This window comes from Lonchura striata, chromosome 5 (assembly GCF_050655825.1).
Source record: "Lonchura striata isolate lonStrDom1 chromosome 5, ASM5065582v1, whole genome shotgun sequence".
Classification (NCBI taxonomy): Eukaryota; Metazoa; Chordata; class Aves; order Passeriformes; family Estrildidae; genus Lonchura; species Lonchura striata.
The window spans coordinates 72,012,330-72,035,810 of record NC_140707.1 but is presented as its reverse complement, the minus strand read 5'-3'; the positions used below and the strand labels follow the sequence as shown (position 1 = coordinate 72,035,810).

General features: G+C 50.7%; 1 protein-coding gene across 2 annotated transcripts in view; it reads left to right on the top strand.

Annotated features, from left to right (window-relative positions):
- The window catches only part of ATL1 (atlastin GTPase 1), a 30,651-nt gene that overhangs the window by 3,174 nt on the left and 3,996 nt on the right, over nt 1-23,481 (top strand). The window contains exons 2-13 of one of the 2 annotated variants that reach the window (XM_085581049.1): nt 8,258-8,505; nt 9,293-9,427; nt 10,394-10,498; nt 10,704-10,754; nt 12,256-12,312; nt 15,278-15,370; nt 16,357-16,495; nt 17,745-17,872; nt 18,456-18,512; nt 19,134-19,205; nt 20,443-20,874; nt 22,514-22,528. In XM_085581049.1, coding sequence (XP_085437175.1) covers nt 8,258-8,505; nt 9,293-9,427; nt 10,394-10,498; nt 10,704-10,754; nt 12,256-12,312; nt 15,278-15,370; nt 16,357-16,495; nt 17,745-17,872; nt 18,456-18,512; nt 19,134-19,205; nt 20,443-20,874; nt 22,514-22,528 — 1,532 coding nt within the window. The remainder of the gene's footprint in view (nt 1-8,257; nt 8,506-9,292; nt 9,428-10,393; nt 10,499-10,703; nt 10,755-12,255; nt 12,313-15,277; nt 15,371-16,356; nt 16,496-17,744; nt 17,873-18,455; nt 18,513-19,133; nt 19,206-20,442; nt 20,875-22,513; nt 22,529-23,481) is intronic. The other variant, XM_085581050.1, reaches the window with a different exon arrangement.

Genomic DNA, 23,481 nt, shown 5'->3' with positions numbered 1-23,481 from the left:
GGCCTTTACACAAAAAGCCAGAAATATTCACAACTAAATGACTGGCTTGTGAAAGAGAAAAGAAAACGAAGTGCTGAGACTTGAAAGAAGAGTTGAGTCAACATTTCAAGCTGAATGTGATTATGGAATCATGAAATGGGCAGGGACACTTTCCAGTAGATCAGGTTGCTCCAAGTTCCATCCAACCTGGCCTGGAACACTTCCAGCTTCTCTGGGCAACCTGTGCCAGGGCCTATCCACCCTCACAGGGAAGAATTTTTTCCTAATATCTCATTTAACCCTGCCCTCTGGCAGTGGGAAGCCATTCCCTGTGTCCTGTCCCCCCAGGTCTTCATCCAAAGTCGTTCCCCCATGGTTGTTGTGCAGGCAGCAGCATTGTACAGGGAATTGGAATAGCTGGGACCCACCAGATGAGCAGGAGCAAGAGCAGCCTGACTTTCTCTTTTTGGGGAAAAACCAGGATGGCCTGAGCCTGCCTGGGAGTGGTGACACGGTGCCCTTGTCCTGCCTCATGTCATGGCCATGCCATGAGTGGCTCTGGCCTTGGCTGCCTCCCTGATTCATGGAAGTGGGAAGCAGCATGCGGCGTTGGCTGTGTCTTGCTGCATTTCCCCTGCTAAGTCCATGGGTGACAAACAGCACACTAAAATGTTGTTTAGGGCCTGGGTGATGTTCAGAGGCAGCAGGCTTTGTATCAGCTCCCTGGATCACTGACTGGAACCTTCTCCAGCGGGGCAAGGAGGCTGGGGCAGGTATTGTCATGCTCTGTGAGGCACAATGTGTCCCATGGATCACTTCTGAAAGTCACTTCACTCTAGAGAGCCCCCAGCTCCTCTGCTCCTGCCAGAAACACCCCCATTTGCCATCAGGAAAAGTGAAGTGTTACAGCAGATAAATAACTGAACACAGATCTCCCAAATGGGATGGAGGCTCTGGAGAAGGGGCTGAGTTCTGCCAAGCCCATAAAACACACTTAAAGCACTTTATATACATAAGCATTTTATGCAGAGTGTAATTACCTTTCATGTTCTGTCCTAAAATTTCAAGGCATGTTTACCAAACTTTATTTTCAGGCAATTTTAGCAACAAAAAGGTAAAAATAATTTAATATCAGAAAAAACCTAAATCCAGTACTGGTGGTGGAGATGAAGGGAGGTTGTTGCTGACAAATAGAGCAGATGAAGAAAATGTGTGGTGGGAGGGAAGAGGGAATTCTGGAGATGTGTCCCTGGAAGTGTCCAAGGCCAGGCTGGATGGGGCTTGGAGCAATCTGGGATAGTGCAAATGTTCCTGCCCTTGATAGGGGGTGGAATGAGATGTTCTTTAGGTTCCCTTCCAACCAAACCATTCTGAGATTCTGTGTTACCCTGGAGAATATGGGAAATATTTATGGGAAATATGGGAATAGGCTTAAATGTGGGAAAGAGAGCAGGCCCAGAGTTTGCACCTGACAAACAGAGAATGGATTTTTGCTGGTGCTGTTCCAACAGTGTTTTGCCTGTGGGAGGTGTCCACCTTGCCTCTGACTCAGCCATTCCTGCTACGTGAGATGTCATGGGCAGAGCCACATAACTGTCTAACCTGACCTCAAACTTCCTGAAAAAAATCTACAAAAAAACTCTGATTTGTTTCATTCCCCAGGTAGTTGCCTGCCTGTGTCTCCAAAGCTCAACCTTGGAATTTGACAGCAGTAGGAACTGCTCTTGCTTCAGAGCCAGCTAAGCACTGGAGCTTCACGTAGTAGGTGTTGTAATTAAAAATTTCACATTGTACTTTGGCATTTGAGATGTTGTAACAGGCAGGTTTGGGGGCCAGTTATCATCCAGACTCTTGCTCCTGTCAGCAGTGGTTCACGTGGGAAGGTCCCAAACCACTCCTGCTATCAGCAGAATCATTCATCCCCTTGTTCCCTCTGCCAAAGGAGAAGGGGCTGAGCTGGCCACGCGGAGCTGACGCTGTGCTGCTGCCAGCTGGGTGACTCAGGGCTGGCAGGAGGAAGGTGCACTCCACATCTCCACTGCTCCAAAAAAAGCAGAGGGTGAGGATGAAGCCTGGCAGCAGCAGCCACCCTGCTCAGCTCCCTGCTCCAACCATCCCAGGCTGCAGAGCAGGGTCCATGCCTGGAGAACATGGGAGTGCAGATTGGATTGGCAGAGGTGTTAACACAGCTGTGCAGCTCAGCTGTAGGAGTTTGCCCTGGCTTTGGAGAGGACAGCTCAGGATCCCAAAGTCATTTAGGTTGGAAAAGACCTCTGAGATCATCAAGTCCCAAATACCACCTCGTTAACCAGACCGTGGCACTGAGTGCCACATCCAGTCTTTCCTTAAGCACCTCCAGAGTGGTGACTGCACCATGTCCCTGAACACTCCATTGCTATTTCCCTGCCATTCTTGATTGTTGAATGACAGGGCTCCTTTCTCCACAAGAGTTTTCTTCACCCTTTTCTGATGCCCTGCAGCTCCAGGGATTTGTCATTGATCCATCATTTCCACAGATTCATGGCAGCTGTGATTACATCCAGTCTGAGAAAGTACAGATGATTTCCTAGCTGGGCATTATAAATTCTGGCTCTGCCTTCCCCTTCCTTGCTGCATTTCCCAGCTGGAAAGGGCTAGCATAGCAAGAGGGCCTGACAGAGCTACATGTGGCATTTACCACGTCCCAGTGGTTCTGGTTAGTGCATGGTGTAACATTTGGTGTTTCCCCTGCTTGAATCTGGGGTCTTCTGGTTCTGTGCACATGTCAAAAATCCCAGCAGAGGTGTGAGCAGAGTAGAGGGAAGGCTGTGTGCCTGTGAGATCAGCTGTGCCCTGGGTGCAGGAGATCCATGGAGAGAGACTTATTTACAAACTACATAGTACAAGGATAAGGGGGAATGGCTTCCCACTGTCAGAGGGCAGGGTTAGATGGGATATTTAGAAAAATTCTTCCCTGTGAAAGAGGGGAGGCACAGGGTGTCCAGAGAAGCTGTGTCTGCCCCTGGATCCCTGGAAGTGTCCAAGGCCAGGTTGGACAGAGGGCTTAGAGCAGCCTGGGACAGTGGGAGGTGTTACTTGTGTAAGGGTTGAAACTGGCTGGGCATTAAGATCCCTTCCAACCCAAACAATGTTGGCATTCTGTGACACAGCAAGGTGTGGTGGATGTCTGTATGTGGTTAAACCCAGCTCGGGAGGATTGCTGACCTGCTGGCCAGGCTCAGCTCTTTGGCTGCATCCTTTGTGCAGAACCAGCGCGGGTTATTGCTGGGCACCACCCTGCTCTGACTTCCCAGTGCACACGCATTGCTTCCACCCTTTATTCCCCATTTTTCCCTGGTTGGATGGATCAGATGCCGAGCTCTGCGCCAGCCTGTCGTGAAGAGGAGGAGAGGAGAGGATTCCTGGTGCATGCTCGGAGCTCCCCGCCCCTCCCAGCCTCCTCTGAGCCCCGCTGATCATCCTGCCTGCCGTGTGGCACAGGGAGTTCAGCACAGCCACAGAGAGCAGAGCTCGTGTGCCAGCAGCAGCCAGGCTGAACGTGCCCAGTGCAGGGGAGATGCTCGGGGAGGGGTGGCTGTGTTCCCCAGAGCTGTTGTGGAGGGCAGATAAGCTTCCTGCAAACTGCAGCTCTTTGGAGAGCGTCCAGAGGGATGGGGGCTGACTGCAGACTCTGTTCAGGGCTTGGCTCGTGGTGCTGTTGGTGGCAGTGTGATATGTTTGGGATGGAAACTCCAGAAAAGACCCACACAGATATCACTGCTGGTCAAACTGGTCCCCTGAGAGCTGCTGATAAGCGGTTTGACACAGATACTCTGTTCCAAGGAACAAACAAGTTCAAGCTTCCCATCAAACCTCGATTTTCTCTCCTTGGTATTTGTTTTCCCTGCAGTAACTTGGTTTGAATGCCCTCAGAATGGCAGCACTACATGACATTGATGTTTTTGTGAGTGTGACATCTGAGCTGGGGCTGTTTTGCCCAGAGAAGAGAAAGCTCCAGGGGGACCTCACCGTGGCCTTCCAGTACTTGGAAGTGGCTTATAAAAAAGGAGAGTGACTTCATACATGGGTAGATAGTGATAGGACAAGGGGAAATTGGTTTAAACTAAAAAAGGAGACATTAGATTGGATATGAGGAGAAAACTCTTCCCTGGGAGGGTGGGGAGGCCCTGGCACAGGGTGCCCAGAGAAGCTGTGGCTGCCCCTGAATCCCTGGAAGTGTCCAAGGCCAGGCTGGACAGGGCTTGCAGCAGCCTGGGATAGTGAAAGATGTCCCTGCCCATGGCAGGAGGTGGAACAAGATGATTTTTTAAGGTCCCTTCTAACCCTCAGACTATTCTGAGATTGTGATTTCAGTGGGAGAATGGAGCCCAGGCTGCAGTCCCTGCTTTCCACAGGATCCAGGAGAGCCTGAGAGCTGGGCTGGCAAATTGGCTTCCTCAGGTTCTGGTCAGGCAGTGTTTGCACAGATGATGAGACATGGTGGCATTTCATTCTCTGGAAGGAAATGTATTTGTTGTGCAGGCTCACATGAGGACAAGGCTGATTCCTTTGTGGCATTTGTCAGCATTTCTGTGACCTGTTCTTCCATGGCCAAGGGAGAACAGGTTTTAGCAAGCACTCACCAAACATTGCATAGTTAGTGGCATGTAATTAACTCTTAGAGAAGAATAAATTAAGTAAATTACTTTAGACATGTTTGTCAGTCTACACACAGGCACAATGTGAAATAATGCTTTTTCAATTTAATTAATTTAGTCCAAAGCAAGTCTTAGACCAGTTAAAGAATTCTTTGCTTTTTTAATGTTGTCTGACAGCCCAGAAAGTACAAAGGCAAATCCTGCTCTCCTTCCCCTTCCCACTTGCAATGGCCATATGGAACAGAGACGTGGCTTCCACCCCGCTGCAGAGCCATGGGAATGAGCTGTTATGGAATGGGGAAAAGGGGCCGGATCCTGTGAATTTCTGAATGAGCAGCTGGAGAATTGACGTAATTGCAGAGCCGAGAGAAAGGAGGAGTCAGCTCAGAAAAGGAGTGAAAACAAAAGTGTGTTTAGGAAAGCTGAGCTCTCCTTCCTTTCCTTTTTGGCTGGATGAGTTTTTGCCACTGCCAGGTACAGCTTCCTTCAAGGCAAAGAACTCATTTATGGCCAGGACAACCAGTTAAAATCATTGACTGCCAGTAGTGTGCAGCCATTTTATAAAATAATCCCTGGCTCTGCAGTGGGGCAGATAATCTAATAAACAGAGCCTGAAAATTTCATCACATGGAAATACGAATATAAATATGAAAAAGATAGTTTTGTCTGCAGATGGCCTACATGAAAGAAGCAGAGATAGGGATGAAATTAGTTCAGAGACCTGCTTAATATAATCTCTCTTTCCTGTTGTCTCCAAGAACTGGGGAATCAATATATCCTGCTCATAATGCTTTGTGTTGTGCAAACAGCCTGCTTTTCCTGGTGTTCAGGTGATGGAAGCAAGGATGTCCCCTAGGAGACCATGACCACTTCTGTGTCTGGAGACATTTTCCCAAAATCTCTTTGTGTCTGCTTAAAAAAAAAACTACTCTCCTTCAGATTATGATGATTTGAAGGGACAAAACAATCCCTTCTCTTCTGCACTGGTTGTTGGCTCAGCTGCTGGAAAGAGCAGAGAGGGAAGAAGGTGTGGAAGATCCCATCCTGGCACCAGGAGAGGGGATCTGGCAGCAGGTGTCCCTGTGGCAGGGGATGGCAGGGGCCTCTCCTCAGCCCCCTGTCCTGGTGCTTGGATCCTTGCCCAGGACTGGGATGTCCATTCAGTTCTCTGGGCCAGGAGCATCCAAGGATTTGTGCCCATCCTGGTACCCACTGCTAGTGCAGGATGAGTAAAGACATAAATCATGGAATCCCAGAATGGTTTGGGTTGGGAGGGACCTCAAAGTTCATCCAGTCCCACCCCTGCCATGGCAGGGACACCTTCCACTGTCCCAGGTGGCTCCAAGCCCTGTCCAACCTGGCCTTGGGCACTGCCAGGGATCCAGGTGCAGCCCCAGCTGCTCTGGGCACCCTGTGCCAGCGCCTGCCCACCCTCCCAGGGAACAATCCCTTCCTAAAATCGAATTAAATCTCTCCTCTTTTAGTTTGAAGCCATTCCCTGTGTCCTGTCCCTCCATCCCTTGTCCCCAGTCCCTCCCCAGCTCCCCTGGAGCCCCTTCAGGCCCTGCAAGGGGCTCTGAGCTCTCCCTGGATGCTTTTCTACTCCCAGCTCTCCCAGCCTGGCTCCAAAGCAGAGGGGTTCCAGCCAAAGTGCTGGTCCCATTTTCCTCTGTCTCTGTGCCTGAGGTGGGATTTGTCTGGTCTGGGAAGGTGGCACACCTGTTGGAGATAGAAATATTTAAGTTTAATTTGACTTACAAATCTTTTCCTGCCCCCACCTTGAGTCACATCCTATCCAAGGATCTCTCTACTGTCCTTTCTGTGCAGCTGGAAGAAGAAAATAAAAATAGGACTTGGCTTAGCTGAGCAGGGCTTTGGGAAACACCACAAGAGACGAGGTATTTCCTATCCTTTATGTGGCCCTTGCAGCTTGGCAGTGCTTAAATAGAGCACAGGAGCCTGTGGCCCTTTGGCACCTGGCTATCCTTACCTGTTGGGAATTCCTCAATGCTGGAAAAGATGTTTGGTGTGTGCCTGCTCTCAGACACCTTCATTTGGCAGTGTGTGCCTGCATCCTGACTCCATGGATTTGAAATTAGAAGGACTTTTTTTTTTTTTCCTGGAGGCCCCTGTGCAGTGACACAGTACTCGGATTTTACTGCTGCAGTCTGGTGGAGAATCTGCTTTTCACACCATTTGGGACTTTTGTTTAGTTAAAAAACCTCCAAGCAATGGAAAGAAAAGATCTTTGTCTTTCAGCTGTGAGCAAAGAAAGCTCATAGTATATGTCCAAGAGCCACCAGAAATCCCCTGGCAACCAGGCCTAATGATCCTGGTACTTCCTTGCAGGATCTTAGGAAATCACAAAAGTGCTGCTGTTATTTAAAATATGGAGTTACTGCTGGAGGCTTCTTTATAGAGAGGCCCAGAATGGGCAAATCCTATTCCTCTTGATACTTAAAACTTCTCTTTTAATGTGTGCACACACAGTCCTTGTGCTTTGAAACAGCTCAAACTGGGTCCCCAAGGTCAGGAGCTGAAACAGAGACTGGGGAGGTTTAACTTGAGGCAAAACTTGGGAAAGTTACAGCCCGAGCCAGCAAACTGGGAAGTTTTTGTTGGAATGTGGGGGGAACTTTCCATCTCACGCTCCTTGCCCTGCTGGCAGGGAGGTTTCACGTGGCTGTAGGTGAGCTGACTGGCACATAATCACCTTCAGCATCTCTTCCCTGTGCTGAAACGTTTGGAAAGACCAGCAAAGGAAAATTACTGCAGCCAGCTTGCTCTTTGCAAATCCCAGGGCTGCAGGTCTTAAAATGCATCTGGCTCCTGTGAGACCCTCCTGTGTGATCCCTCCACAGCCCAGGCAGCAGCTCCACAGGGAACTTTGCCATTTCCAAGTGGGAAAGCGGGTGGGCAGTGCTTGTGCTCTGTGTGTGCTTCCCACTTGGGAGCAGCAAAGTGGCTTTTATCAGGATGGGCTTGTGTCTGCATGGCCTAATTCCTGCTGGGAGTGTCCTGGGGGGATGCTGATGGCAGGAACAGCAGATTGCACTTGGAGCATCAGCTCAGGCTGCAGATGGAGCAGGAATGTGTTGCTACAGGAGCAGCAGTGGCACGGGATGCACAAAGGCAGCATCCTTTGATAGAGCTGTGAGACCCTTGGACACCTCAGCTGGAGAGCTGCTTCTGTTTTTGAGTCAGCATTCAGGAAGGACCTGGTGGGGAGTGTCCAGAGGAGAGCGGATCCCTAGATAATGTGGTAGAAGGGATGATGAGAAGGCTTTCTCCAGCTGAGAAAGGGCCAGGGGAGGTGTTATGGCAGGCACTGCTTGTGTAGGAAGTTGCAGGGATCCGTTTTCCATGCAGGATAAAATCTAATGGATGTGTTTTACCAAGGGAGATTCAGCAGGGAATGCTCTGCCTGTGTGGAGCGTGAGGTCAGACGACCCCAAAAGAAGCATGGAGTCTCCACTGGGATATCTGAGGCCAGGTGCAGCAGATCTGCTCTGGATGATGCCATTTTGGGATGGATATTTGAGTTTTTGGATCTCTCAGCACCCTGTCCAGCCCCGCTGTCGCTGACTCCTCACGGTGCAGAGGAAGGCACCAAACCCCTCTCGTTTTCCCTGTTCTCACAGGTAGTTTCGCAGACAAGACTTACGAGTGGAGCTCCGAGGAGGAGGAGTCAGTGAGGAAGGCAGGGCCAGTGCAGGTCCTCATTGTCAAAGATGACCACTCCTTCGAGCTGGACGAAGCCGCCCTGAACCGCATCCTCCTCTCCGAGGCTGTCAGAGACAAGGAGGTGGTGGCTGTGTCCGTGGCTGGAGCTTTTAGGAAAGGAAAATCATTCCTGATGGACTTCATGCTGCGGTACATGTACAACAAGGTAAGGCTGCAGCTCAGGAGGCCCTTCCCAGGGCTGCTGTTCTTCATGGATGAGCTGGGCAGGATTTGGTGCTTTAGGAATGCTCAAGGCTCTCATGAGTGTGGGCTGCACAAAATAAAGCAGAGCAGATCCCAGGCAGAGGTTTCTCGTGGACTCTTAGCTTTGGAGTTGGAATGTTCACATCTTCTGCCCTGAATCACAGAATCATTTAGGCTGGAAAATCCCTGTAAGATCATTGAATCCAGCTGCTAACCTTATCCAGCTGCATTACCTTATTCACCATATCCTCAGGTGTCCTTATGCACCATATCCTCAGGTGTCTTTTGAACACTTCCATGGATGGGGATTCCACCACTGCCCAGGGCAGCCTGTTGCAGTGTGTGACCACCCTTAAAGTGAGAAAAAATTTCCTAATATCCAACCCAAACCTTCCTTGGTGTAACTTCAGATTGTTTCCTCTTTTCCTGCTGCTTTTTCCCTGAAAGCAGAGCCTGATTCCCACTTGGCTGTCCCCTCCTGTCAGGAGTTGTGCAGAGCCACAGGTCCCCCCTGAGCCTCCTTTTCTCCAGGCTGAGCCCCTTCCCAGCTCCCTCAGCCCCTCCTGGTGCTCCAGACCCTTCCCAGGACACGCTCCAGCCCCTCAATGCCTTTGCTGTGAGGAGCCCAAAACTGAGCCCAGGATTTGAGGTGCCTTGACCATAAAAGGAAGGAAAATCTTCCATTTTGAGGTTCCTAACCTCTTACCCTTTTTGACACCTCCAGCAACTCCTTCTGTTCCTCCCTGCAGGAGGCAGTGGACTGGGTTGGGGATTACAACGAGCCCCTGACCGGTTTCTCCTGGAGGGGCGGCTCCGAGCGGGAGACCACCGGGATTCAGATCTGGAGCGAGGTGTTCCTGGTGGACAAGCCCGATGGCACCAAGGTGTGTGTGTGTCTCTGCTGCTGCCAGCTCATTTTCCAGCTTTTGAGACTCTCCTGCCTTGTCTTAGGTGGTTGTGTAAGTTTAGGGGAGGTTTTCAATACCATGCCTCTATTTTAGTAAGTGAAGGAAGTGATGTAAAAATATTTTTTTTAAATAATGGAATTTTGATAATAATTTTTGACGTGTATTTCACAGAGATGAGGGGTGGAATGTGGTGGTTTTGCACAGGAGGCATTTATGGAAATGATGTAAAAACTTGTGTGTAATTGACAGTCTGTAGAAGACTGTCACAGACCACTGGGAAGTTGTACACACCACGAAAAATACAAGTTAAAGATGGGTTTAACAAAGTGAGGTGATGTGATGTCCAAGTGTCCCTGATACAGTTCTCTAAGTGTCCCTCAATTCTGGGCATCCTAGAGTTTATCTCTGTACTATTCCCAGAAATCTTGAATCTCATGTCCTTGCAAACTCATTCTCTTGTTGAGTAAAAGTTCTAAAGTGGAGTTTCTTCATTCAGAGTTGTCACAGTGGATTTGGAGCATCCTGCAAATTCAGCTGATAGCCAGGAATATTTGTATTTATCTGCACTTCAACGCAGAGCATGGCACCCAAGTGACACTGAGGCATTCAGGGTGTCATTCCTAACGCTGGCTGAATGTGTTTGGGTTCAGAAGGTGCAATTAGTGTTTGGTTTCTGGTGCAGCCTCAGGCAGAGCCTCCTCTGCACTGCCAGCAGTGTCTGAGGAGCAGAGCAGTTCCCTCACTGCCTTGCAGAGTGTTCATTTTGCTGCCTGCTGGAGTCACCCTGCTGTCAGGAGTGGCTGGGGATGAGCTTTTCCTTTGTCCCCCACCAGTGCAGAGGCTGAGGCAGAAGCAGTGAGACCCCAGCACAGTGAGCAGCTGCCATTCCCAGCTGCCATTCTGCTGCTGCTGGGGGTGCTGACAGAGCTGTGTGCCCCGCAGGTCGCGGTGCTGCTGATGGACACCCAGGGCACCTTTGACAGCCAGTCCACCCTCAGGGACTCGGCCACCGTGTTTGCCCTCAGCACCATGATCAGCTCCATCCAGGTAAGAAACCTCTGGGCTGGAGGAGTTCATCCCCAGAAGCTACAGAGCCTGAAGGGTTTCCCTTCTACCACTTGTGCCAGCACCACCTGGGACCTTGCCCGTGTCCCCATGGGGTTGTTGTAGGTTTTAGCCACACCAACCACGTGTTAGCCCCAAGGACAGGCTGTTCTGAGTGATCTGAAGTTGTTTTTTTATTTACATGCAGGTTTATAACTTGTCCCAGAATGTGCAGGAGGATGATCTGCAGCACTTGCAGGTAAGAGAAGCTTTGGGGTAACAACTGTGGCTGCTTAAAAGGGACTGAAGTGACAGGACCACAGGGAATGGCTTCCACTCCTGGAGGGCAGGGTTAGATGGAATGTTGGGAAGGAATTTCTGCCTGTGAGGCACTGGCACAGGTTTCCCACAGAAGCTGTGACTGCCTCATCCCTGGAAGTGTCCAAGGCCAGCTTGGATGATGGTTGAAGCAACCTTGGATAGTGGAAGGTGTCCCTGCCCATAGCAGGGGTTTGGAACTGGTGGGATTTCAGGTACCTCCCAACCCAAACCACCCTGGGATTTTGTTCTGTGATTGTGAATTATCAGCCTGGATGTTTCCATCTGGTGCTGGCTCAGTACAGGTGACCCTCTAAGGGTGATTCCAGCCCTGACTGCTGGAGACAAGCAGCTAATGGGATTTTTTGTGACACAGGTGTCCTGCCTATTTCCTGGAATTACATCCTGCTTTCTCTTCTGTTCAGTTGATTGATTGGTTGATTAATTAGATAGATTTTTCCAGGAGCTTAAGGAAAGGAAAGAAAAGCAAAAGTCCAGCTGAAAAAATCAGCATTTGAATACTTCTGAATTATCTCAGTCCATAAATATTATTAACAATAACACTTCTTTAACACTGAATTTATTCAGTGTAGTTCTGATCTTTCAGTTTGGATTTGAAGCCATGACTGCTTAACAAGTTGACCCATTTTTAGGCATCTGTGAAACACATTATTGTGCCTTCAGTTAGAAATTAGAGTGCAGAGAGACTGGAGAGTCTTCAAATCTTGCTGCTAGGCTGATTTTGGAGTCTTTGCACAGCAGGGGTTTGCAGGGAAAGTATTTACTTCTGAATTCATTTCCATTCCTTCCTGGAGTGCTTAGAGGGAGCAGGGCTCCAGCAGCCCCCTGGAGCATGAGAAGTTTTGGGTTGGTTTGAAACCAGCAGCAAGCAGCTGATCTGAGCCGTTTTCCACAGATTTGGCAGCCAAAAGCTCCAGGCTGGGATCTCTCACATGAGAGCTCAGCAGGGTGATGATGGTTCCACAACAGCTCCCTGTGCCTCTGGGGTGTGAGCTGGGATCCCAGAGCCACTTTTTGTCCAGCTCTGCACGTGGTGCTGGTAGTCCCCACCCATAAATATCCCTTACTGCTCCAGAGAATCAGAGAATTCCCTCCAGGGACCCACAGGGATCATTGATCCAGCTCCTGGCTCTGCCCAGACCCCCAACAATCCCACCCTGGGCATCCCTGGCAGCGTTGTCCAAAGGCTCCTGGAGTTCTGGCAGCCTCGGGAATGTCACCATCCATTCTCTGGAGAGCCTGGGCAGTGCTAGCACCCTCTGAGGGAAGAACCTTTCCTGAAATCCCTGCCCTGGCTCAGCTCCAGCCTTTCTCTGGGTCCTGTCCCTGTCACAGGGAGCAGAGCTCAGTGCTGGTGCCCCTGTGTCCCACAGCGCCTGCAGTGACAAACTCACTGCCCTGTCCTTTGCTTCTCCTTCCAGCTTTTCACCGAGTACGGCCGGCTGGCCATGGAGGAGACATTCCAGAAGCCTTTCCAGGTGAGTGCGAGGATCCTGGCCAGCTCGTTTGTCCCGCTGGCTTCACCACGAGGTGTCACTGCAGTTTGCAGCACGGGGGAGATGGGAGTGCCTGGGCTCAGCTGCTCCAAGCTTTGTGCTTCCTTGTCCAAGTACATCCAACATCCCTCTCTCTCTCCTCTCTCAACCCTTGCCTTCTCAAGAGCTCTGCCCTGTCCTGCCAGGCTTGGAAAGCAGCTGGTTTTGCAGCAGGTTTGTCACTCTGTAGTCAGGAGCTCTGCCCAACCTTTGTTCTGAGAGGTTTGAACTCACCTGCCCTGGGAATCCCTGCTCCTGGCAAAATGAAAGGATAAGGATTAGCAGAACCGTGGGAAAACTTGGTGTAAGTGGGGTTTTAACTTCAAATTAGGGACATCTGTTCATCCTTCTGCTCCCCAACCTGTGAAAAGCTGGTGTTAAAAAAAATGGAGAGCATTGGGTGCTCACAGTAGGTGAGGCTGGTTCCTGTTTTTAGAGACACAGGAGTGTTTTGATTAGGTTGGGTGAGGGTTTGTGAACTTCCTAAAGTAAAAGCCAGCAGAGAACAAAGCATGCTGTAAAAATCCAAAGAGTAATTGGGAATGAGTGACAGCTATTTTACATTTGCTTTCCCACATCAAAAGAGAATTGTTGTCCTGGAAGGACTAAGGGATTTATAAGGTGCCTGTGGTCAGGAAGTGGAAATAAAATTTAAAGGTTAAAAATTACGACAAATGGACAAATTAAGATTTTTTAAGGTGTATTAGATTCTGCTGTGGGCTGGTGACTGATAAATAGTAAAACTAAAAATATATGTAATAAAAATATAAGACAGGCAAGAGCTTGAAGAACATTGTAACATGGTACAGCAAAAAGCCAGACATTAAATAAATATTCCTGCTCCTTATTTAAAGACTGTGGGGATAATGTAGCCAAATATTCCAGTGAAACTGAGATACTTCCTACTCCATTAGTGAAAAGGAGGCTGTGAGGGGAGACTTAAACATGCTTAAATCATTAGGGCTGGATAATAGGCTCTGATTTTCCCAAACACTGTAATTGCTGTGGAGTCACAGTTTGTGGATGGTGAGTCTTGTCAATCCCATTATCAGTTTTTGAAAGACCACGAGCTGGGTTGATAAAGGTAACTCTCACCATGATCCGTTGCCTTCTGTCAGCCTTATCTCTCCAGGATGCTGATTGAAAGCAAATGAAGTCATCATTGTGTGGTTTAATCCATAGTTAATGGATTAAAAACTCATTAACTGATAGATGCCAGAGCACGCTGAACTAATTGTAACTAATTGTAGGGAATCATCATCCTTCAGAAGTGTTTCCTTGGGATCCCCCCAGGCTCTCCCTGATTCAATGTCATCTTCATTAATGATCAGGGAGAAATTATCAAACGATGCTGGGAACCTTTGTGGGTGTGACAAATGTGGCAGAGGGGTCAGTGGTGCTGTGGCCAGGTGAGAAATGATCTCCTGTCTGCACCCAGCATGGGCTGCTTCCTGCAGAACATGTTTCAAATGTGAGAGTGTTGATTAGAAAGCAGCAAAAGTGAGGGTGGGGAGGCCCTGGCAGAGTTTTCCCAGAGAAGCTGTGGCTGCCCCTCCCTGGATCCCTGGCAGTGTCCAAGGCCAGGCTGGACAGGGTTAGGAGCAACCTGGGATGGTGGAAAATGTCCCTGCCTATGGCACTGGATGAGCTTTAAGGTCCCTTCCAACCCAAACTGCCCTGGGGTCCTGGAATTCTCCTGGTGTGATGGTGAATAAACTGCAGTGCCATTGATCCTGCTGGGAGGGAAGTGAGACTTGGCAGTGGAAAATTCACATTTCCCTTTGTCTCCCTCCTCTCCTTGCACTGAGGAGCCCCTGCCAGAGGCTGGCCTGAACGTGGAGCCTTCACAAAGGCAGTGGTAAACACAGCCTGTCTGGAAAAATTTAACTTCAGAACAAAAATAATAATTCCCAATTCAAGGCGTGCATAATGTTTTTGTGGAAAAGTCCTAAACAGGGGCATGTCTCTTAAGCATCTCATGGTGGCTGAGAACAGAATGTCCTGAACCAGCTCACTGGGTGCAGTCACTGTGGCTTCTCCTGCAATTCAAAAAGGCCAACTCACTGTTCTCTCCTTTTTTTAAAAGTTTTTCTGATGTTTTATGGAAGAGAAATAGCAGGAATATTTCCCCTCCCTCCATTAGATTTTTGTTCTAAACACAGATAAATTTTAGGGAAATTCCAATGAAATGGATTCCTCTTGCTGACCTGCTTATCCATGTTCCTGAGAGGAACCCTGGCACCTCTGCCAGGCCCTCCTGGGCTTTGGCATTCAGGACTTACCTCTCCAAACTCTTTATTTCTTACATGGGATGTTGTACAGATGAGGCAGTTGAGACCTGATTTTTTTTCTGAAAACCTCTTTTATTTTTTTAAAGATTCAAAGTTGACCGTTCTGGTATTTATTTATTTATTGCCCAGGAACGTTGAATGCCTCAATAAAGATTACAAAAGCCAATGATTTCTTATTCACCCTCATTCCTCTGCATCTGTTTCTCATTAAAAGTCTGTCTGGAAGGCTGCCTAGTGAAAAAGGCTGAAAAAATGAGCCTGTAGAATTCCCATAGGATGGAACTAAATGTGGCTGGAATTAGGGAGCTTGCTGCCTTTGTCCTGGTTAGCAGCAATCCCTTTTCTTGGGCAGTTTAGATGATTGATGTTGTTCTCCCAGCCAGGGACTCAAACTGTGCAGCAGTTTGGGGGGTGGGACAGTGGAGTGGTCTCAGTCCCTGCAGACTGGGACCTCTTTTTTCCACCAGGAAAGGTGGGAGATGCTGCTGGAGCTGAGAAAAGACTCGGGGACAGGTTTTGGTGTGGTGTGAAATGAGGGTGAGGGTGCAGAGGGTGCTCAGCCCCTGCTGTGGGCTCTGAGCAGCAGGTCCCTGACCCCACTGTTGTGTGTTTTGCAGTCCCTTATATTCCTTGTCCGTGACTGGAGCTTCCCTTATGAATTCTCCTATGGATCTGATGGTGGTGCAAGATTTTTGGAGAAGAGGCTGAAGGTACGTTTTGCCTGCTCTTGGTTCTGGATAGTGGAAGTGCCCCTACCCATGGCAGGGATGATGTTTAAGGTCCTTTCCACCCCAAACCACTCTGTGATTCCATGATTTTCCTGTCCATCTGGGTGGCCTCAGCACTGGAGGTCAGGTGTGAGCTTATGGTCACACTCAGTGCCTTAAAATCACAGAGGAGGCATTTGGGGAGGGTGAATTTCTTTGCCACGTTCAGGCTTCTGCCCAAGCCCAGCTCCCTGGGACTCTCTGGGAGAGTCAAAAGCAATGGGAGTCAGCAGATTCCCAAGAGACTGGGAATGATGCTTTAGTAATTAGGGAGTTGTACAATAAAAGTGATGGGCAAGGGCTGTGTGGGATCAGCCAGGAAATGCATGGATGATCTGGTAGTGGAGAGACCTAATTATATGTGAGACAAGCAAGGCCCTAGTGGGAAATCCCAAATGTTTTTGTATTCCAGTCATCCATGGACATGTGCATTTTCCAAATGATAATAACATGGTCCAGAGCATGTGGTCAGAGCTACTCCAGTTCCTTCTCTTTGTCCTCATGCCTATGGAATCTCCTCCTTTCCTTTCACTGTAAGCACCCACAGTGTGGAGTTATCCTGTTCTCCTGCCACCTTAATCCCAGTATTCCTATCAGAAGGAAACTCCCTGACCCCAAACTGTGGGCAGTAGATGGGCAGCACAGATCTCTTCTCTCTGGTGACCACTGGCAGAACCTGAGGGAAGGGCTGGAGCTGTGCCAGGGGAGGTTTAGGTTGGATCTCAAGGAAAGTTTCTTCCCCCAGAGGGTGCTGGGCACTGCCCAGGCTCCCCAGGGAATGGGCACAGCCCTGAGGTTGCCGGAGCTCCAGGAGCTGCCAGGGATGCCCAGGGTGGGATTGCTGGGGGGTCTGTGCAAGGCCAGGAGCTGGGTTCTGATCCTTGTGGGCACTTCAGCTTGGGATATTCTGTGCTTCATTGTCTCCACAGGTGTCAGGCAATCAGCACGAGGAGCTGCAGAATGTCAGGAAGCACATCCATTCCTGCTTCACCAAAATCTCCTGCTTCCTCTTACCTCACCCCGGCCTCAAAGTCGCCACCAACCCCAATTTTGATGGAAAACTGAAAGGTACAAAGGCAAAGCTCTGGTTTCTACCCTGATTCCTTAGAAGCCCTAGCAGACTGTCCTGCTTGTTCCTGAAACCTCCATAAGTATTTTCCATGAAAAAACTCCTGGGAGAGCAGTTGGATCCTCCTTCCTCCTCCCTGTGCTGTTCACACCCCCATCTCCTTTTTTCCAGTGCAAACAAATGTGGAGGGAGAAAAGGGGTGGGAGGCTGACAAGGCCTAAGAGCTACTGGCAATACCCAGTGATAGGAAAACTGGGAAGGGCAGGGATGAGGCTGGATGTTTATGGATGTGGTGTTAAACCTGCATAAATTCCTGTGCTTCACCTGCACAGGCAGAGCCTGGTTGCTGCAAGGCTGGTACTTGTTTGTGGTGGGTGGAAGGCAGGTTCCACAAGCTCTCAGAACATTCTTTCACTTTGAAAAGCTTTCCAGGGATTATTTAATCTGCCTGACTTGATCTCATCAGTGGTTTCCCTACAGGGCAGGCTTGGTTCAGCAGGTTTAAAAAAAGGGAGAAGGAGAAAAGCGCTGTGGTGAGATTCTCCATCTCAAAAGGAGCCACGTGCTGGGGATATTTTTAGGTGTTTGTTTTGTGAACTCACTAGCGTGGCTGGTTCCAGGCTGCTGCAGTCTTAGTAATCAAGTGGACCATTAGCTACTTAAAATAAATTAGCAGGCAAAGATGTGAGTTTTCCCTGGTTTTGTCTGGCTCAGACTTGCTCTCCTGGCAAACTGTGCAAAGCAAGAGGGACAGCGAGGCAGCAGGAGGGTGGAAACTGAGCTGATCCCTGGAGCTCCTCCTTAACCTCACGTGCTGAGGAGTGTGGAACAAGTGCTGTGTGCAGACAGGAGCTGTCAGCAGCTTCTTGACACAATTTTCATAAATGTCTTGTTGCCTCAGAGCTGTACTCAGCTTTTTGTGCTCTGATGGAAGAAGTGTGGGGGATCTCCCCTGCTTTCCATACCTTCCAAATTCCTGGCTGTTGCATTGATTTTTTTCTGCCTTCAGTCCTGTACAGTTGAATTTAATGGAAACACCAGGAATCCCACCCTGTGCATCCCTGAGAGCTTTGTCCAAATCCCCCTGGAGCTCTGGGGAGCCTTGGGGTTGTGACCATTCCCTGTGGAGCCTGTTGCTTCCACCCTCTGGGGGAAGAACCTTCCATGGAACATGATGGTCTTTAAAGTCCCTTCCAACCCAAACTATTCTGGGACTCTGTGATGCCTCTTTTTTCTTCTTTTTCCCAGAAATAGACGATGAGTTCATCAAGAACTTGAAGATTTTGATTCCTTGGCTTCTCAGTCCCGAGAACCTGGACGTTAAGGAGATCAATGGAAACCATATCACCTGTCGAGGCCTTGTGGAGTATTTTAAGGTATTTACGTAAGAGAAAGTGGATTTATTCCTCTGTGGAATTTTGGTGTAGCTGAAGAGGAAAGCAGCAGCAGGCAGGGCAGCACTGACAGGCCTGACTCACTGCAGCAGAGGGCAAACACCTCATGGTCATGTATTTGACCACACAGTGAGCCCAGAAATTGGGAGGAGCTCTTTTCCTTTCCTGGAGAATTGAGGGCTAGAGGGGATAAAGCTGAGGGCTGTATTCCAGTTGCCTTTGGAAAAAGCTTATTTTTTGTTGTCATGGCTACTGGGACATTTCCATGCGAGACACTGGTGAGTAATTCTCACCACCTACTCTCCAGGGCTACCTTGGCTCCTTCTCCTTCAGGGAAAGGACAGAGGTAGGTGCAGATCCTTTGGGAGGGGTACTGGGAGTGAGTGGAGGAGGGAGAGCCTCCAGTGACTGACCCAGGAGTGGCATTTTCTGACCAAAGCCATCTTGTGCTGGAACATCCTCCCCTTCCCTGCTCCTAAATCCTGTCTGGAGCTGGGTGGGGGTGGTTGGTGTTGCTCCTGGGTGCTGCATTCCACATGATTCCCTTTTCCCTGCTCTTTTCCAGGCCTACATAAAGATCTACCAAGGGGAGGAGCTGCCACACCCCAAGTCCATGCTGCAGGTATGTGTGAGTGGGAGCTGTGGGAATTCCTGCACTGGAATTGCCATTAATGCCCAGGAATTGGCAGAGGTGTCCAGCACAGTGGGACTGCTGGGACTTTATTCCAAATGCCTCAGTGTAACCACCCAAGGAAGGGCACTTTGGGAAGAGTTTGGCATCACCAGCCTGGCATGGCTGAGGAATCCCACCTGGGATGGACTGTGGGGAATTGCTGGCTGCACACAGCACCAGCCAGCTCAGCTGGAACGGTTCCCTGCAGGTGAATGACATCCCTGGGGCCACACAGGGAGGTGACACATGGGAAGTGGCTGCCAGAGCCTTGCAGCTGGAGCTGTTTACTTGTGGCCGAGCCTTTTATCTCTTTCCTTGCTGGTTCCCACAGCTGAAGCCAAAGTTTCTGTAGCTCTGGCTTGGAGGGGAGGAATCCTCTCTTCATGCAGGCTTCTGGATGTGGAAATATGAGATGAGCTTATCTGGGATCAGGTTGGAGGCTGGGAGAGCCCTTTGGCTGATTCTGGGTGCCACACACATGTCCTGGCTGTGTCCACGTGTGGCCCTGCACTTGCACAGCTTAACCCTGTCCTTCTGCACCTACATTTTGTGCCCTTTTTGCCCCTACAGGCCACAGCAGAAGCCAACAATTTAGCAGCAGTTGCCACTGCCAAAGACACCTACAGCAAGAGGATGGAAGAGGTGGGTGGTGCTGAGCATGTTCCTTCCTGTCCCTTCCTGTCCCTTCTTGTCTCCTGGCTCTCCTGTCATAGATTCATGGAATCCCAGAAGGGTTTGGGCTGGAAAGGACCTTAAAGCCCATCCAGCTCCACTCCTGCCATGGCAGGGACACCTTCCACCATCCCAGGTGGCTCCAAGCCCCATCCAGCCTGGTCTTGGACACTTCCAGGGATCCAGGGGCAGCCACAGCTGCTCTGGGCACCTGTGCCAGGCCTGCCCACCCTCAGAGACAGGAATTCCTTCCCAATCCCTAATCCCTAACCCTAATTTCAGCTTTTCCTTTGTTAGGAGTGACATTTCAGGGATGATTTCAGGAGTGGTTTGACCATGTCAGGAGTGATGTTTCAGAAGTGGCATTTCAGGGATGATTTCCCCATGTCAGGAGTGATTTCCCTGTGTCAGGAGTGACATCTCAGGGTTGATTTCCCTGTGTTAGGAGTGACATTTCAAGAGTGATTTCACTGTTTCAGGAGTGACATTTCAGGAATGATTTCCCTGTGCCAGAAGTGATATCTCAGGGATGATTTCACCATGTCAGGAGTGATGTTCCTGTATCAGCAGTGATATCTCAGGGATGATTTCCCCGTGTCAGCAGTGATTTCCTGAATCAGCAGAGCCATTTCAGGGATGATTTCCCCATGCCAGCAGTGACATTTCAGGAGTGATTTCCCTGTGCCAGCAGTGCCATTTCAGGGATGATTTCCCCATGTCAGCAGTGACATTTCAGGGATGATTTCCCCATGTCAGCAGTGACATTTCAGGAATGATTTCCCTGTGTCAGGAGTGACATTTCCGCAGTGATTTCCCTGTTCCAGCAGTGATATCTCAGGGATGATGATTTCCCTGTGCTAGCAGTGATATCTCAGGGATGATTTCCCCATGTCAGTAGTGATTTGCCTGTATCAGCAATTCCATTTCAGGGATGATTTCCCCGTGCCAGCAGTGATTTCCCTGTGTCAGCAGTGATATCTCAGAGATAATTTCCCCATGCCAGCAGTGCCATTTCAGGGACGATTTCCCCATGCCAGCAGTGATTTCCCCGTGCCAGCAGTGCCATTTCAGGGACGATTTCCCCATGCCAGCAGTGATTTCCCCGTGCCAGCAGTGCCATTTCAGGGACGATTTCCCCATGCCAGCAGTGATTTCCCCGTGCCAGCAGAGCCATCCCAGCAGTGCCCTGCCCGTGTTCCCCACCCAGGTGTGCGGAGGGGACAAGCCCTTCCTGGCTCCCAGCGACCTGCAGGCCAAGCACGCGGAGCTGAGGGAGGAGGCGGTGCGGCTTTTCCGGGCCGTGAAGAAGATGGGAGGGGAGGAGTTCAGCCGGCGCTACCTGCAGCAGCTGGAGGCCGAGATCGACGAGCTCTACATCCAGTACATCAAGCACAACGACAGCAAGAACATCTTCCACGCCGCCCGCACCCCGGCCACGCTCTTCGTCGTCATCTTCATCACCTACGTCCTGGCCGGTGTCACCGGCTTCATTGGCTTGGACATCATAGCCAGCCTGTGCAACATGATTCTGGGCTTGACACTTATCACACTCTGTACCTGGGCTTATATCAGATACTCTGGGGAGTACAGAGAACTGGGAGCTGTAATAGACCAAGTGGCTGCAGCCTTGTGGGACCAGGTAGGATAAAGAGCTTTTGATTTCAAACCAGCACGCAAAACGTATCCTCCCTGCACCCCAACAGGGTTGTTGTTTGGGGTTTTTTTTAAGCATTGAGTTTCCTGGGGATTTTCCTCCCCCTTTTCAGATGGGTTTGGTTTTTAGGGTTGTTTGATCCAGCTGCTTGTGCTGTGATCAGTGCAGGGGCACCTTTTCAGTTTTAACTGAAGTTTTAATCCGTTCCTTACACCTTGCAGATGGCGAGAGGAGGGGCAGAGGAATTGTTGCAGATCAGTTTGTGCAGTTTGTTGTAAGGGGGAGGTCCCGGGGCTGCCCTGTGGCTGCAGCACAGGTGGGATGAGCAAGGCTGGAGCTGTGTCCCTGAGCCTCCAGTTCCTGTCCAGTGTGGAAAACAAGCTGTGTAGATCTGAGAAAACTCCCAGCAAGCTCTTTTGTTCTGCCTGTTTCTTTCCTCCTTGTCTTACCCATCACCAGAGGTGATTTTGTGGAGCCTTGTGGGGATGGGCAGCTCTGAGGGATGCCCTGGGGAGGATCCTGGTGTGTGTGCTTGGTGTGTGCATGGCTGTGGCTGTTAAAGAGGAGCAGCCAGGGCCCTCCCCTGCTTCAGGGCAGGGATTTGGGCTCTCCCAGATCTGCCAGAGGTCGAGGCCAGATCTTGGCTCTGCCTGTTTTGGCACCAGCCCCTGATTTCCCATTGCAGCCCTTCCCTGTTCCCACTGTAGAAAAGGGAAAGCCCACAGAGACTCCCCCTGACCCTGCAGCCCATGCAGGGGAACAGTCCGTGTGCCCAGAGAGCCAAAAGGCTGCAGTGCCCTCCTGCTCTTCCCACAGCAGAGCTGGAGGAGCTCATCCCTCAGGAGCCATCCCAGCTCTGATTCCTGGCAGGAAGGGCCCTTCTCCTTCCCTGCTTTTCCTCCACCAGAGAGGTTTTCGTGGAGAGCAAGCACATTCCCTGCTTCCCTGTGCTGCTGCAGCTGGCCATGCAGCTTTGGGGGAAATAAAGGCAGCATTTACTGATGTCCCTTCACTCCAGAGCTGGGCAGGGGTGCTGCTGCTCAGCAGAGAAGTGTCCCAGGTGGATTCATCCTGGCTGCCCTGTCCCCAGCACCTGAGCACTCCCAGTAAAGCCCCCTGCAGTGTCCCTTTGCCCAGGGATTCCGGCCTTGCTGGAATATTTAATTCCAGCGAGAATTATTTGGATATTTGGGTTCCAGCCTTGCTGGAATATTTAATCCCGTGCCAGTGCAGGAAGCAGTGGGAGTTCAGCAAGAACAGGACACAGGCAGCAGGAAGCCAGAGGTGCAACACTTGCAACATGTCCAGCTGGGGGGAAATAAAGAGGGTAAAGTGCTTGGAGCTGTTCCTGGCTTCCACAGGCCCCTGTGGCTTTCCAAGCAGAGGGAAAGTTCTCCCAGGAAGGATTTGTGGCAGAGGGGAGCTGCTGCCTTGGGTGCCTCTGCCCACCACGAGCCAGCAGCTCTGTCCCATGGGAGTGGCACCAGGTGCAGGAGGGATGGATGGGGCAGGGAGGGGTGACCAGTTTGGGATGAACCCCCCAGGGATGAGCTCCCATGGCCACTGAGATCCACAGAGCTGTTTCTTTCTCTTTCTGTCTCCCTTTTGGCAATGCCTCTCCCAGGGAAGCACCAACGAGGTAAGTGGCTCTTGTTCTCCGCATGCTGCCGGGCCTGGGCTCCTGGGAAAAGCATCCTGGCCCCAAAAGCACCTTTGGGCTGCTGGAGCATGGGAGCACCAGGAATCTGGGCAGCAGCTGCTGGCTCTGGCTCTTCTCTGGGATCCAGATGCCTGGGAAGGGTGTGGATGTGGGCACTGTGCTGCAGGAGCCAAGTGGGAGAGAGATTTGGGTGGGGGTTTTCATCTTTCTCAGCTGTGCCAGGAGGTCAAACCCAAACCCCAGATTGTTTTGGAGCACCAACTGTGCAGGTGCAGGCAGGGAGGGCTGAGGAGCCCCCGGGCCTGGCCAGGCCTCTCTGTGCTGCTGGAGCTGCTGTGGGTGTTGTTTTTTGGGAAAAACCAGCCCAAATTGGATTGAGCTGAATGCAGAGGGTTCATCCCTCCCCAGCACCTCCCTGGGCAGCACAGGGAATGCAATCCTGCTCTCCCAGCATGGCAGGGGAGCTGCTCTGAGGGCAATGCTCCCTGTCCAGGCCTGCCAGGAGCAAAAAACCTGGATGAGAGAGGGGAATTCTGCCCCACTCAAATGAAACCCCACCTGCAGAGCTGCCTCCAGCCCTGGGCTCCAGCATCTGAAGGACCTGGAGCTGTTGGAACAACCCTCAGGAGCCACAGAGCTGCTCCAAGGGCTGGAGCCAGGCTGGGAGAGCTGGGAATGTTCCCCTGGAGAGGAGAAGCTCCAGGGAGAGCTCAGAGCCCCTTGCAGGACCTGAAGGGGCTCCAGGAGAGCTGGAGAGGGACTGGGGACAAGGGATGGAGGGACAGGACCCAGGGAATGGCTCCCACTGCCAGAGGGCAGGGATGGGTGGGAGATTGGGAATTGGGAATTCCTGGCTGGGCTGGAATTGCCAGAGGAGCTGTGGCTGCCCCTGGATCCCTGGAAATGTCCCAGGTCAGGTTGGATTGGGCTTG